Source organism: Mandrillus leucophaeus, unplaced genomic scaffold (genome assembly GCF_000951045.1).
Source record: "Mandrillus leucophaeus isolate KB7577 unplaced genomic scaffold, Mleu.le_1.0 Scaffold511, whole genome shotgun sequence".
Lineage (NCBI taxonomy): Eukaryota > Metazoa > Chordata > Mammalia > Primates > Cercopithecidae > Mandrillus > Mandrillus leucophaeus.
The window spans coordinates 1,203,328-1,219,509 of NW_012105487.1; the positions used below are offsets into that span (position 1 = coordinate 1,203,328).

General features: G+C 40.7%; 1 protein-coding gene across 2 annotated transcripts in view; it reads right to left on the minus strand.

Moving 5' to 3' along the window:
* The window catches only part of LOC105551239 (glypican-6), a 1,217,642-nt gene extending 1,202,129 nt beyond the window's left edge, over positions 1 to 15,513 (minus strand). For both annotated transcript variants that reach the window (XM_011996405.1, XM_011996404.1), the window contains exon 1: positions 14,708 to 15,513. In XM_011996405.1, coding sequence (XP_011851795.1) covers positions 14,708 to 14,867 — 160 coding nt within the window. In that variant the 5' untranslated portion in view covers positions 14,868 to 15,513. The remainder of the gene's footprint in view (positions 1 to 14,707) is intronic.
* Between the last annotated feature and the right edge of the window lie 669 nt (positions 15,514 to 16,182).

Here is a 16,182-nt window from a genome sequence, read left to right on the forward strand (position 1 = left end):
GAATGATGACAACAAAACACAGAATTACAGGTGAACATGAATAACTATAGCCCAAATGGAGTGCTAAGGGGAGATTGTTGGAGCCCATTGGAGAATTCATTGGAAGAATCTACAACGTACACAAAAATTAAGGAACGAAGAAGCTGGCAGAGATCAAATCCAGAGAGACTTAGTATTCTGTGGAAAGGGTAGGTGGGAATGCTCTTGGCCTCTCCAGCCCTCGGAGAACACTGCTGGTATCCAAACTCAAGGAGAGCTTTTTTGCCACCATGAGCCCAAGTACTGGAGTGGGTTGTGATCTGGGGACTTCTCGAGGGCATTATATTGGGCTACCAGCTCCAACAGGGTCCCTTCCTGTTCCGCCTGGTCCCAAGCTGTAGTAGCAGGTGCCATGCTGAGTGTGCACCGATTGTGGGACTTTGTTCTGCTTGGGGACTTTCAACCCTTGTGTCTTCACATCACAGGATCTCTTGCAGACATGCCTCAGCACCAACCTGGATTGTGGCAACCCCATAGGGTGGCTACACCCAGAGGAGCAGCAGGATTCACAGTGGTCTGGCCCCCAGGGATTGCCATACCTAGGGGAAAGGGGAGTGCACCACACCAAGGGAGCACCCTGTGGGACAAAAGAAACAGAGTATAGGCTTTCTTGTGTCAGTGAACTTCCTACTTGTGGGCTAGGAGCAGCTGCACCTCTTTCAGCACAGGGATGGGCACGGTGCTCAGCTCAGTGGGAAGAGTGCAATTCTTCCCCAGCAGTCGAGCAGCCCCAGTACTCATGAAGGGACATAGAGGGGACTTCTCCCCCTCGCCCACTGCTGCAGACACAGCCAGGATGTCTCCCATAGGAGCTTGGCTTGGGTACGTCTGTAGATGGTCTTTCTAGTGCATTTTGGGGTGACTGTGTCTCCACAGGATGTGTGTCTTCTGGGGTCAGGCTTGCAAGAGGAGTAGAGCCCTGCTCCCTCGCTAAACAAAATGTCAGCATTCCTGCAGACGGAGAGATGCTTGTCTAATCTGAATATCCAGGACACTGGGACAGAAGCATGATAGGGAGTTGGGTTGTTTTTTGCCAGGGTTATAGTAGAGCTGAGGTAGAACCCTCCCTTTCACCTATGAAGACCTCAGTGCATTTCATGGGAACTCCCCAGGATACATCCATCAGGGCTGGGATGTGTGCCCACCATTGTGGTATTGCATATACCCACCTACCTCAGCCACAATTAATTCTCACCCATGGGCACCTCTAATGGAACTGAAGACTAAATTGTTCGACCCAGTGAAAAAAAATACTGGGGAAAAAAGTACACATCAAGATGAATAAAATAAGCTTCATGAGACCTCTGCCATTAAAGCACCACAGGAGACAGTGACCCTATTCACACACCCACTACATTGCTACTATAAGCAGGATCTAAGAAAGCCATCACACAAAATTCTCTACAACCAAGGAACTCACACAGAGTTTTTGCAATTGAAATTACCCAGAGCCAAAGCTAGGGAATCATAAACTATACACATTATAGTTACATCCTCAAGTAGAAAAAAAAAAACCCAGTCCAGTCAAAAATCAATCCAAAAATAATAATAATAAACAGTCTATCCAGATGAGAAGGAAGCAGAAAAATAATTCTGGCAATATGAAAAGCAGAGTTCTGCAGTGCCCCAAAAAGATCACATCAATTCTTTAGCAATAAATCCAAACCAAAATGAAATCTTGGAAATACCAGATAAAGAATTCAAAAGATTGATCATAAAGTTTCTAAATGAGATCCAAGAGGAAGTTGAAACCAACATAAAGAAATCAGGAAAACAACTCAAGATATGAATGGAAATTTTCCAAGGAGATAGATTTTTAAAAATCAAAAAATCAAAACAAAACAAAACAAAAAAACAGAACTTCTAGAAATCAAAGACTCATTTAGGGAGTTACAAAATGCAGTGAAAAGTTTTACCAAGAGACTAGACCAAGCAAAAGAAATAATTTCAGAGCTTGGATATAAGGCTTTTGGGTTTACCCAATCAGACAAAAACAAAGAAAAAGGAATCAAAAGAAATGAATACAGTCTCCAACAAATATGGGATTCTCTAAAACATCCAAACCCTATAATCATAAGTATTCCTGAAGGAGAAGAAGAAAAAGTAAAAAGTTTGGAAAACCTATTTGAGGGAATATTTGAGGCAAACTTCTCTGGTCTTGATAGAGATTTAAACATCCTGACACAAGAGGCTCAAAGAACTCCTGGGAGATTCACTGCAAAAAGAACATCACTAAGGCATGTAATCATCAGGTTATCTAAAGTCAACATGAAAGAAATAATTCTAAGAGTAGTGAGACAAAGGCATCAAATAACTTACAAAGGAAAATCTGTCAGACTTATGGCAGACTTCTCAGCAAAAAACTCACAAGCCAGAGGGGACTGGAATTCTATCTTTAGTCTTCTTAAACAGAGTAATAGTCACCAAGAATTTTGTATGGTGCAAAACTTAGTTTCATAAATGAAGGAGAAATAATGTCTTTCCCAGTAAAGCAAACTCAGAGAGAATCTGTCACCACTAGGCTGGTCCTATAAGAAATGCTTAAAGGAATTTTAAACATCAGAATGAAAGTTCTATATGCACCAGTATAAAAAACATTCAAAAGTATAATATTTACTGCTTATAAAATAGTAACATGATGGAGAATACAAAACAACTAGGTAGCAATCAACATGATGACTGGAAGAGTATTTAACATATGACTATTAACTTTGAATATAAATGATCTAAATGCCCCACTTAAAAGATACATTAGTGGAATTAATTTAAAAAGCACAATCTAAGTATCTGTTGCCTTCAAGAGACCCACTTGTAAAGATTCTTATAGACTCAAAGTAAAAGGATAGAACAAAATATTCCACACAAATGCCAACCAAAAATGAGCAGCACTGGTCATTCTTAATCAGACATTAAATCAACAATAGTAAATAAATAAATAAATAATAAAAAGACATAACAGGTCATTATATAATAATAGTTGATCAACTCAACAAGAAGAGATAACCTTAGATAAACACACACCTAACACCAGAGCTTCCAGATTTGTAAAACAAATACTACTAGATGTAAGAAAAGACAAATACAGCAGTACAATCCTAGTGGGGGACTTCAACACAACACTAGCTAGATCATTGAGACAGAAAGTCAACAAAGAAACACTTGCCATAAACTGGATTCTAGGACAAATGAACCTAACAGAGGTTTACAGAACATTCTACACCAAACTAGAGAATGTACATTCTTGTCATAAGCACGTGGAATAGTTTCCAAGATAGAGAATAAATCCACCAAACAAGTTCCAATAAATTTTTAAAAATCAAAATCATATCAGGCATCTTCTCAGACTACAGCAGAATAAACCTAAAAATCAATTCCAAGAGAGACTCACAAAACTATAAAAATATGTGGAAATTAAATGATCTGCTCCCAACTGGTGTGAGATGGTATCTCATTGTGGTTTTGATTTGCATTTCTCTGATGGCCAGTGATGATGAGCAGTTCTTCATGTGTCTGTTGGCTGTATAAATGTCTTCTTTTGAGAAGTGTCTGTTCATATCCTTTGCCCACTTTTTGATGGGGTTGATTTTTTTCTTGTAAATTTGTTTATTTGTAGATGCTGGATAGTAGCCCTTTGTCCAGATGGGTAGATTGCAAACATTTTCTCCCATTCTGTAGGTTGCCTGTTCACTCTGATGGCAGTTTCTTTGGCTGTGCAGAAGCTCTTTAGTTTAATTAGATCCCATTTGTCAATTTTGGCTTTTGTTGCCATTGCTTTTGGTGTTTTAGACATGAAGTCCTTGCCCATGCCTATGTCCTGAATGGTATTGCCTAGGTTTTCCTGTAGGGTTTTTATGATTTTAGGTCTAACATTTAAGTCTTTAATTCATCTTGAATTAATTTTTGTATAAGGTGTAAGGAAGGGATCCAGTTTCAGCTTTCTACATACGGCTAGCCAGTTTTCCCAGCACCATTTATTAAATAGGGAATCCTTTCCCCATTTCTTGTTTTCATCAGGTTTGTCAAAGAGCAGATGGTTGTAGATGTGTGGTATTATTTCTGAGGAGTCTGTTGTGTTCCACTGGTCTATATCTCTGTTTTGGTACCAGTACCATGCTGTTTTGGTTACTGTAGCCTTATAGTTTGGTTTGAAGTCAGGTAGCGTGATGCCTCCAACTTTGTTCTTTTGACTTAGGATTGTCTTGGCAATGCAGGCTCTTTTTTGGTTCCATATGAACTTTAAAGTAGTTTTTTCCAATTCTGTGAAGAAAGTCATTGGTAGCTTGATGGGGATGGCATTGAATGTATAAATCACCTTGTGATACCAATATCATTTTTCAGTTAGAAAAAGCAATCCCAAAATTCACATGAAACCACCAAGAGCCTGAGTAGCCAAAGCAATCCTAAGAAAAAAGAACAAAGCTGAAGGCATAATATTACACAACTTCAAATTATACTAGAATGCTCTAGTAGCCCAAATAGCATGACAATAGCATAAAAATAGACACACAGACCAACAGAATAGAATAGAGAACCCAGAAATAAAGCCTAATCCCTACAACCAACTAATCTTTGACTAAGCAGACAAAAACATATACTGGGGAAAGGACACCCTATTCAATAAAAGGTCCTAAGAAAACTGTCTAGTCACATGCACAAGAATAAAACTGGATCCCTATCTCTCACCATATTAAAAAATAACTGAAGATAAATTAAAGACTTAATTGTAAAAACTGAAACCATTAAAATTCTAGAATGAAATCTAAGAAAAACTCTTCTGGACATTGGCCTAGGCAAAGAATTTATGACTAAGACTCCAAAAGCAAATGAAATAAAAACAAAAATACGTAAGTTGGACTTAATTAATCTAGCAAGCTTCTGCATAGCAAAGGAAATACTCAAAACAGTAAACAAACTACAGAATGAAAGAAAATATTTGCAAACTATGTATCTGACAAAGGACTAATATCTAGAATCTACAAGGATCTCAAACAAATCAACAAGAATAAAATGAATAATCACCTTAAAAAGTGTGTAAATGACATGAAGAGACATTTTTCAAAAGAAGACACACAAATGGGCAAAAACTTGAAAAAAAAAATGCTTAACATTACTAACTATCATGGAAACGAAAATTAAAACTACAATGAGATACCACCTTACCCTAGTCAGAATGGCCATTATTTAAAAAAATCAAAAAACAATAAAAGTTGACATAGATGTGGTGAAGAGGGAATGCTTATATACTATTGGTGGGAATGTAAATTAGTGCAACTTCTACGGAAAACAGCATGGAAATTTCTCAAAGGACTAAAAGTAGATCTACCATTCAATCCAGCAATCCCACTATTGGGTTTATCTACTTAAAGGAACAGAAGTCATTGTATCAAAAAGACAACTGCACTCATATATTTATCACAACACAATTCACAATTGCAAACAGGGAATTCTACCTAAGTACCCATGAAACAATAAGTGGATAAAGAGAATTTGGAATATATATACTATAAAATACTTCTCAGCCAAAAAAAAAAAAAAGAAATCATGTCTTTTGCAGCAACTTGGATGGAATTGGAGGCCATTATCCTAAATGAAGTGACTCAGGAACAGAAACCCAAATACCACATGTTTTCACTAATAAGTGGGAGCTAAGAATGGGTACACAGGGGTACACAGAGTGGTCTAATGCAGCAGTCCCCAACCTTTTTGGCACCAGGGACTGGTTTCATAAAAGACAGTTTTTGGTTTGGATCTGAAACTGTTTCACCTCAGACCATCAGGCATTAGATTCTCATAACGAGCACGCAACCTACATCCCTCACATGCGCAGTTCACGATAGAGTCCATGCTCCTATGAATAGCTAATGCCGCTGCTGATCCGACAGGAGGCAGAGCACAGGCAGTGATGTTCACTTGCCTACTGTTACCTCCTGCTGTATGGCCCAGTCACTAACAAGCCACACACCACTACCAGTCCATGGCCTGGGGGTTGGGGATCCCTGGTATAATTGACACTGGAGACTAAGAAGTAGGGACGGTGGGAAGAGGGTAAGGGATGAAAAATTTGCTCTTGGGTACAATGAACACTATTTGGGTGACAGGTACACTAAAAGCTCAGAATTCACTACTACATAATTCATCCATACAACCAACAACCACTTATACTCCTGAAGCTATTGAAATTACAAAGAATAACAAAAAAAGATAATGAAGATTTGCCAAGGCACGCTATGATCATCCGCTCCCATCTGAGGGTCCAGCTGAAAGGCCATATCCTTTTACCTTCCCTTCTAGGTATAGGCATAGGAGGCAATTCTGAAATGAGAAGGGTGGGCATCTCTGCTGGGGGACTGTTGAGAGTGGTCTGCCTCACCAAGGAAGAGACATGTGGGAAGAAATTATTTCTTTCTGTGCATCTGGGCACTGTCATGAGGCCTTAGCTCCTGGTACTCTAGCCATCATCTTGTGTTTATTCAGAGGTGATCCCGTGGAACAAGGATCTTAGAGCCAAAAGACAGAGAGAACCTGGCACCCTGTTGATACTGCAAGCTTACAGCTTTCTGACTCCTGCAAGAGCTCTGCACTGGGACTTCTTGTTATGTGAAATAACGGCTTTCCCTGACTGTGTAAGCCAGTTGAGTCAGGAATTTCTGTGACCTGCTGCCAAAAGTATCTTAACTGACACAGACTACTTGAGTTGAGAGTTTCAACAGCTCATCCTCTAAACTCTTTTATTGGAATTTCTAAGTAGCAGAGTGAAGTTTTTAATTTTAAAAAAATTTTTAAAATTTTCCCTTTTAATCTTGTTTCTTCCTTCTCTCATAGCCTTATTCACCCCTTCTTCACTCCTCTCATCCTCCTCTGAGACCTTGGCAATCTCCTGCCTAAGCCTCTAAAATTTAAGTGTCTCCTCCCCGTCCTTCTTCCCTCCCTCTGGGGCCTTTAATGATCTTTTCTCTAATCCATCCTGTGATACTGCTTGCCTAATCCAAAACAATACTTTCATCACGTCACCTCTCTGCCAAGAACCTGAGATGATGACCTACTTTCTGTCATATAAAGCCTAGAATTTTCAACGCCCTCCAAAAATCCAATCCCACCCTATGTATTTAATATAAGATTCCTTTCTGTGCTCTCCTCCACACACCCTATTTTGCTCACATATTTAACTCCTCCCTAACTGCCTCCTTGTTTCATGGCCCTTTGTCAAATGCTACCCATCCTTCAAGTCTCCAATTAAATTTTGCCTCCTCCTTTCAGCTTCAACCTCTCGTTGTTATTATAATCAGTAATGATATTTGGTACTTAGATTAAAACAATGCTGTGTCAGTAGCTTAAGTACCAAATATCATTACTGATGGAAATGATGGTACGATTTGATTAATTCTCCATTAGGGTAAAAAAATTGAAGTTGTTTTTTTACTGACAGAGCACAAAGTGCTGTTACTTAAATTTCATAGTGAATGTAGCTGCTTACATGTATTTTGATATTTCTACACTTTTGAGAGTTAGCAATTCATCTGATCCTATTTGAGAAATCTCTTTGTCTCAGTGACACTGGTACTGTTAATAGTCTTCTGCTGGTTTAATGATACTGAGTTTTGCCTCCATTATAAAGCACACATAAACTATGCTAAAGTATTTTTATTGCCATGGCAATTCAATTAACATTTCTGGGACACTTCTCTCTTAATTATCTCTCTCTTCCTTCCCTCTCTCTCGCACTCTCTTTCTCTCTCTCTTTCTCTGTCACTCTCTCACACACACACACATACACACACAACCCAGTCCTATTCATTGTCAGTCACACAGTAGATGCTAAATAAGTAACTTTGATCCATTTCACCTACTAAATATTTCTTGAATCCTCTCTATTTCCATGGTCACCACTCTAGTCCTAGCTAGCCTCTCCTCCTTTTCCTGTATCTGTTTTTTTCCCCTCAATCCTTTCTCTATAGAGCAACCAATGTAATATTTCAAAACTATATCCAATCCTGATTAAAATACTTATTCAACAGCTTCTTAAGGGACTCAAGCTGAAGGCCAAAGTCACTGTAGTGAGTTTGAGGGATGTCAGAGCTGATAGGGGTGGGGGAGGACAACATGACCCCCAGATGGCAGTAGCACACAGTGAGCTTAATTTGGAAGACACTTAGGTTGCCTGTGAAGCACAGTCCCTCACAGCATGAAACCTTGCAGGGCTAACAAAGGCGCCACCACCCAAAAGGGCAGAAGGTCAAGGAACTCCCAGGGGAGAAGGGCATTATGATCCAGGCAATGTCATGAGCAACACAGTAGACAGCCTCAGCTGCTAAGGGCAGCAGCAGCTAGGAGTCTTTGATCATCCCAGGGTTGTCTTACATACGGCTAGCAGGCAGGTACAGTTTTACAGAGTGCACAAGGCAAACACCCTCTAAATGGTTAAAAACCTGCTTCTTTGTGCTATATTTGAAACAACTGGATGTGTAAAAACTTGACTTAAGAACTACTGAGCTTTTTAGCTAAAGGTTCAGATCCGCCGTGAAAAAGGGAACCACTTAGGGCCAAGATGCAGGGGTTACTTTTGGATTGTTTATGTCTATGTAAGTCATTACCCTGACCTTTGGGCCCTCTTCTCCAGTCTCTCCCACACCCCTCCCCACTCACTGACCACTATCCCCAGGGACTGGAACTCTCCTCATGTTTGCAAGGTATTCTCACCATACAGGAAATGTGTGCCCCTTCCACACTCCTGCTTCCTTACTGAAGGGTACCTATGCTTAGATCCCATTATTCTGCCTCTGATTTGATCAAATGCGCCTATAAAATACTTTCACAGTGCCAGGTGCCCTTAGTGCTATGTATTTATCTGAGTGCAATTAATTAATTGTGAATGGTGTCCTTAATTTCTGCTTTCCTGCTGGGATTCAAATTCCCTGAGGCTCTACCCCCAGAAGCTGGTACAATGACTTACCCATAGTAGATATACAATAGTAGGTATACAATAAATACTCATTGCATGAAGAAAAAATGCCTGGAAGAGAGAATGGGTTATTAAAATACCCAATAACCTGAATAATGTGAAAATGTGAAACCAAATTTTAATTTTTTTTTTTTTTTTACTAACTGGCACATTCATTTAAAACATATTTTTCATCCAAGGTTATTAAAAATTCTTAGATATTTTTATCCAGGATTATTAGAATTTTAAAATATTTACCCAAGTCTCACCACTATGAAACCCTTTATTACAAATATATGATCCCAGGGAGTCAATAATACTTTCAAACTGTACCATATATATCATTGAAAACTGAATAATACTGGAGAAATCTATGAAAATATTTAAAGTCAAATTATGTACCAGCTCAAGAATTTAACATAGCAGAATTTAGTCTGTAAAGAAATACAAGCACCAAGTTTAAAAGAATATTAAATCGCTGTTTATACTGGCAAGATAACTCTAAATCACCTTACTGGCCTTTCTAGAAGTAATTTGAAAGATGTGAATTAAGTGGGGGGAAAGGTTGTTCTTATAATGTTATTTTTGTGGGTTTCAATATGAAATCAAAAGATTAAAATCTTTTTAAAGCAATTATTTTATTATAATGTTTATTCTAAACTCGTATTTCTATACAAAACTAGTAATTGAAGTTAGGTCATTTTAGGTTAAAACTACTCAATAATTTTGTGTTTTATAAGTGTTCATAAGTTTCATCCATAATTTTAAAAGAACACTAGTCACTTTCTTACATAATATATGGCACAATCTTTATGCCATAATACTGAAAGAACATAATGCTGTACATTTTAAATCAATTTTAACAGTGGCCTTTATTTCTTCTCACAAGCTATTATTAAGATACAATGCAGTTGTAAGAAATTTTATGTAAAAAAGTGTATCAGTCAACTCAAATGAACTCTTGCTCCCAATGATGACATATTATCCTCTAATTAAATCAGCTAAGATAACTCACAATCACTCTAAAATTAATTCTCAAATCAAGAGTTTAACAAGTGGCACTTCTAAAGCCCAACTTTTATATTGCTTTGATACCTGGAATTAATGTGATTCTTTTAGAAATCTAGTGACTTGTAGAATCATTTAAAAAAAAAAAAAAAAAACTGAAGTTCACTTCACTCATTTGTGACTTATACTGTCCTTCCAAAAACTTTTAAAGAAGTCAGCTAACTAAACAGGGGCAAAGAAATCAGAAATCTTTGAAGCAGGCAGATAAACAGAAATTAAACAATTTATCTCAAACTATGATATTTACTGTGGCTTTAAAGAGTAAGAGTTACCAAACACTGTTTTCCATTTAAGTTAATGTGGTATCTCCATGGAAACTGGAAAAAAAAAGTTGTGTAAATTGTAAATGTACTAAATTAGTTGGTCTGCTGGGGGAGCAGACAGAAAGAAAGGTTTCCAGAGAAAGCAAACGCCCATTGGGCAAAGGTCAGTGAAAATGAAACATTATGTATTTTGAAACAAACAAATAATCTTTTTAAAATACAGATTTTTAGATAAATACTTGATAAATTAATATCAAATAGATGAAGAGTTTAGTGCTTTTTTAATATCCAGCTGTAACCCAACTCTCAAAATACCTGGGACAGGAAAAGTTGCAAAATAAATATTGGAAACAGAGTTAGTTACATTTTTTTTTTCTAATCAGTGGAGATAAATGTTCTTACTCCCTCTAGCCCCATGAATAACTTTCCATCATGAGTTTTGTTGGACTAACCCAGTCTTTCAATAGGCCTAGTGTACTGAAAGAAACCAAGAAATGTACTTTAGTTTCTATGTTTTACATAACTATACCTTGCAAGAAAATGATCAGGAAAATGGGTAAATGCATGAACCATTAGTGGTGGTAGCATGGCCAATTCCTGAGAATACAACATCCAAAGTCAAAGTGATTTTGAGAAATTAGAGACGACGCTGGAACAAAACAGAAACGGATTTAGCATGCGCAACTGGAAGGGATACATAGATGCATATAGTGATTAATAACACCAGACTATATATATATACATATGAAAGAATAGATTTTGCATGCATTCATTCAAAATAAATGGTAACATTTAATACTGTAAGGCAGTGGACCAAGTTAGGTATATAGACCCTGGAGTCAGAATGCCTGGGTTTGAATTGCAGCCTCATTAATTACTAGTTGAGTCACCCTTAGGTAAGTTAATTAAAGTTCCTGTCACACATCCTTTTCATCTATAAAATGGGGTTAATGTGTAGCATCTACTAAGTTATTGGAAGAATTCAGTAAGGTGATATTATAAAGGTAATAATTTTTAAGTAGGTGATGGGCACATAATAAATTCTATATATGAGATTGTTAAATAAAGTCACATTACATAAGTAATGAAAACATGATCATGTAGGCCAATAAGTCACTGTTAACTACAAAGTGTTATAATTAATGATCCTAGCAAGACTCAAGGCATAAAACAGTGGCAGAGTAAGCCTGAAACAACATTATCTGAATTTCCCGGAGTTTTAAGCAGGTGCTATTTTTGGGTAGAGTTCCTTTAGAAGTTTAGAGTTTAGGATTGGAAAATTAGGTCATAATTCTGACAAATGAGGAGAGACTAGAATGTTTCACACTGACCTTTGATCAGAATAACTGTCCTAACAAAGAACCTGATGATTCATGCTCAATATCTTCCCAGAAGATAGAACAAGAAAAAATAAGCAAGCACATTGTGAAGGCTTTTGGCTAGATATCTGGAAACATTTCTATATCACAAGAATTGCTAAATATTAGAATGTATTGCTGAAAGGGGATCAAGAGTCTACTCCTTTGGAAGTTTTTCAAACAAGGATAAATAGAGTCTATCTGATCTCCTTGCGATAGTTTAAAATCAGCGCTGAGTGAAGACTGATGGTGCAAACTGCCCCTTGAAGGCCTCCTCCTTCCCAAGCATTCTCTGAAAGTATAACTTTATATATTCCCTATCATACTTCCTCATCTGTTGGGTGTCTATTCTACCCTAGAATAGAAAAGGGCAACGCTATTTCACAATTGTGAGTTCTGAGTAAAACTTTGATAATGTCATGATGAAGCATAATGTCCTTATTACTTCTCAAGTTATTTCACTAAGCAAGCTACCTGCAAATAGCTTTCAATTAGAAACAGCTGTCATGAATCTGAAGCCTGAACAGCAATTCTTTTAAATTTATGTGCCCTGACAGATTGAAGACACATGAAATTCCTCAAGCAAACCATTAGATGCCCAATCAAGGCAAAGGATAAAAAAAGAGTTTAAGAAAAGATAACCACTTACACTAGATAATTAAACGTAAACAGTATCAAGAACTAGGGAGGAGAGATAGAGTGTGTTCATGTAACAACAGGATATATTTCCTAAGTGATTCTTAAAACAGCAATAGGTAGCATTAAGTAAAGTTATTTTGAAAAAAACAAGTATATCCTTAAAAAACACAATTATCTTTCAATTCATTATTTTCCTATTAAATGTGCCTCTGACCCTGTGGTGACCTGCATCTTGATTTATGTCTACCAGCATCAAAGGACACAAGGCTTAAAGCAAAGTTAACAGTGTGCCCTTACTCATGGAAAGCAGGTGAGTTTAAAAAAAAAGTGCACACATTTTAGAAATTCATAGCTAATAAGCAAACACTGTAATTGTAAAAAGGTGGGGAGTAGACAAAAAACCAAAACCAAAAACAAAAACCTCTTTAAATATCCACTGAAGAATTTACATGAACCCCTGGGAATGTCCTCAACAAACAGTCATGGTGACTACAGAAATTGTTTTACACTGAAAATCTTCACTTTGATATTAAGGAGATGTGCCTGATGCTGAGGATGAACTCTAGTCTCCTGAGTGTCCCATTATCCGCTAAAGAATACTGAAGCAATTTAAAAACACCTATTTTCTTCTTTGAGATATCTTATCTGAAATCATGTTGGAAAACATCTGTGTGCTTAAAAGATACCGTTTGAAAAAGCTCAGATTAAAGGAGAAAAAGTTTCTAGAAGTGATCCATACTACAAACCTTTTAAAAAGTTGAATTCCCTGAGATTTGGGGAGGGAAAAGAAGCGAAGTTGATCCTTATCAATTAATTAAAAAGAATGAAATAACAGTAGACAAAGGAGAAGGAGAGTTAAGAAACTTAAGGAGCTGTGAGGACAGTCGCTCTCTATTAATTGATTAACAAATTAAGGAGTTCTGGAAAAGAAGGAAGAAGTAACAAGGATAGAAAAGTAGTCTTATAATTCACCACAGATTCTTCCTTAGACTCACCAAAGGGAATGTCTGGCTCTGAATTGAAAAAGCTCCTTCTATGCGTTTGGTAATTTGCGCCTCTTTTTTCCCCCTTTGGCAATGCTCAAATTTATTTAAATGTGTTCATTTCAGTGTAAGTAAAAACCCTCACTTCTACAGCTTGAAAATCATAAGAAAACAGCAATTCCACAACATATCGAAACTGTGATGTTCTAAGATATCCGCAAAATGCTTTTCATCCATCCACCAACTACTTGGCAAAAAGCAGAGAGAGGCTGATGGAAATTCAGCGTTTTGACTTGACGATCTGAGGTCACTAAGGACTTCAGCTACCCGGTTTGAGCAGCCCGCGCCCTCGCAGCATCTCCTGGCCTCCCTCGGCCTCTCTCAGTTCTGTTCTTTAGCAGCCAAAGGATTATCTCTTCCCGACACGTTTCATTCACAGAGCCCCAGAGAAGCTCGGATTCGGTTGGAGCTAAGAGCCGGAAAACAAGCACCCAGACTGCCGAGCAAGTTGTCGGAGACCAATTGCTACACACACTGGCGCCGAGCGAAAGGGTGGGCGCTCTCAAGCTCTTGGTGGAGCAATGCCAGTGGCCGGGCATGCGGGGGACACGGGGCCCCGGACCCGGACCCGAATCCCCAGCTGAGCCACCGGCTGAAGTTGACTGCTCGCTGGCAGACGAGGCCGGCTCCGGACCGGGTGGCGGGGTGTCCCCGAGCCCTGAGTGACCAACAGCAACTGGAGAAGCACTGAGGAACCGTAACGGGAAAGCCCGCCCCACATCTGAAACAGGCAGCCCGTGAAGTCCCCAAACCAGCCTTGAAATGCCGGCGTCCGGAGGCGAGGTCCCCGGCGAGGGTCCCTCCCAGCCTTGCCCGCCCCCGGCCCGGGCGCCCTGCGCTCTGCCCCCCGGAGGACAGGAAGAGGGGAGAGAGGGGCTGGGGGAGCCCTCTGCGTCTCTCCACCGCCCCTGCCGGCGCGAGGGCGGGAGTGGAGAAGGCGCCACTCAGACTGTGGCGCTGGGCAAACTGCGGTGGCAGTTCTTCCAAGTTTGCCCGAACCAGAGCGCGGGGTGAGCGCCCGGCTCGGCTCTCCGTCTGCGCCTTGCAGCCGCCCCGGAGTGGCCCGGGCTCCCTGGCCGGCCTGGCCTGAGCCATCAACTAAGGGGTAGAAGGGCGCGAGAGCAGAGGCAGGCGGGAGCGAGGGTGCTCCCGCGTGTGCACACAATGAGGCAGCGGAGACGCACACCTTCCCCCGCAGGAGCATCCGCAGCCCAGCTCGGAGACGCGGAGTCCCGTAGAGCGGTGGCAGAAAGTGGGCACCAACTCAGCAACAGGGGGAAGGAAGGGGGCGCCGGGCAGCCAGGGGGACGTGCGGCAACCGAGGGCTGCAGCCAGCCCTTGCCGCGCGCCCGCGCTTACCTGCGATCTCCTGGTAGGGGATGTCCGCCAGGCTGAATCCCTTGGCACCGTACGCCTGGCGGACCTCTCCGCAGCTCCGAGCCTTCACATCCGCCCCGGCCGGGAGGGACAGCAGCAACCCCAAGAGGGGAAGAATCACAGCCCCGATCCAAGAAGGCATGGTGCAACATACAAATCCAGCTCGGTAAACCCCACGGCCGGTGCGCTCTTCACCTTGCCCCTCAAGCCGAAAGCCCGCCAGAGGCAGCGACGCGCTCCTCGTCGCTGCCCAGCGTCACCCCCTTCCGCCAGCCGAGGGGACGAGCAGCGCAGCCCTCTGGACTGCGCTCAGCAAACTTTTATAAGCCAGATGGAGGATGGCAAGCCAACAAGGGCTGGCTGGGAAGGCTGCTTGCCTTGCTCCTCTAGCCCCCAGATCGAAACGGTGCAATCAAAACGAGGAAGAGAAGGAAGAGAAGTGTTTAAAAAAACACCATGGGGGCTCAGAGCTGCAATCCGAGTTCCCGGCCGCAGAATCCTGGAGCGCTGCGGGCTCGGCTCGCCGGAGTGTGCGGCGAAGGTGGGAACGCGCGCCGGCTCTCCCGGGAGGGAGACGGACAAGCGAGAGCGAGTGTGTGTGCGCGCGTGTGTCTGTTGGTGTGAGCGCGAGGTTCTTGGGGATGTGTGTGCGTGGAGGTATGTGTTGGGGATATACGAGATCTAGGGGAAACCTCAGCTTAACACAGGCTGTGAGAGCCTGTGAGAGTCCTCCTGAAATCGGAAGAGAGAAATCCTGGAGACAGACACTGGAGGCAAGAGGGAAGGAGAAAGGAGGGGGGAGAAAGAAACGTGCTACACATTGCACGGCCGAAATTCACAGGCCGAGTCAAAGGCAAAACCTGGACTGGATCTCTTCCTAGTCGGTAGAAAGGGGAAAAAAAGAAAAAGAAACGTTCCTATTTTCTCATTCGCTTCACATCCTTTATACCGATCTGAAATGACATCAATAAGCAATCTAGAAAGACAAGGTAATTTTAAGTCATTAACACGTTATTAAGCTGTGTTTTTATGGAGGTAAAGGAGAACGCAGTTCCAATTGTTGCTCTTAATGTATGTCCCTGACCTACTGAAACACAAAGCCAGAGTGGAAATAGTCACATACGGGAGTTCCAGGGTGGCAGAGCACAATCACGACTGTAACTAGTTATCTAATTTCTGTTTGACTTTTTTTCTAAAGGCACACATTACAGACCGGTACTTCTTTATTTCAAAAGGTTTGGTTCTAGACTCAACAATTTCCCCTTTTCTTATTTCAAATATTCCATAGCCTTAGATCAGAAATCATTATGCTTAGGTTTCTAATGTGTGGAGGATCAGGAAAGCTAACAACCAGACCAAAGAAGCAACAAAAAAAGGAGAGAACAAGGGTCAGAGGTGCATAAAGGGACACAATGGGGGAAGGGAGGTGATATCTTCCCTCTTACCAGATGCCTTCG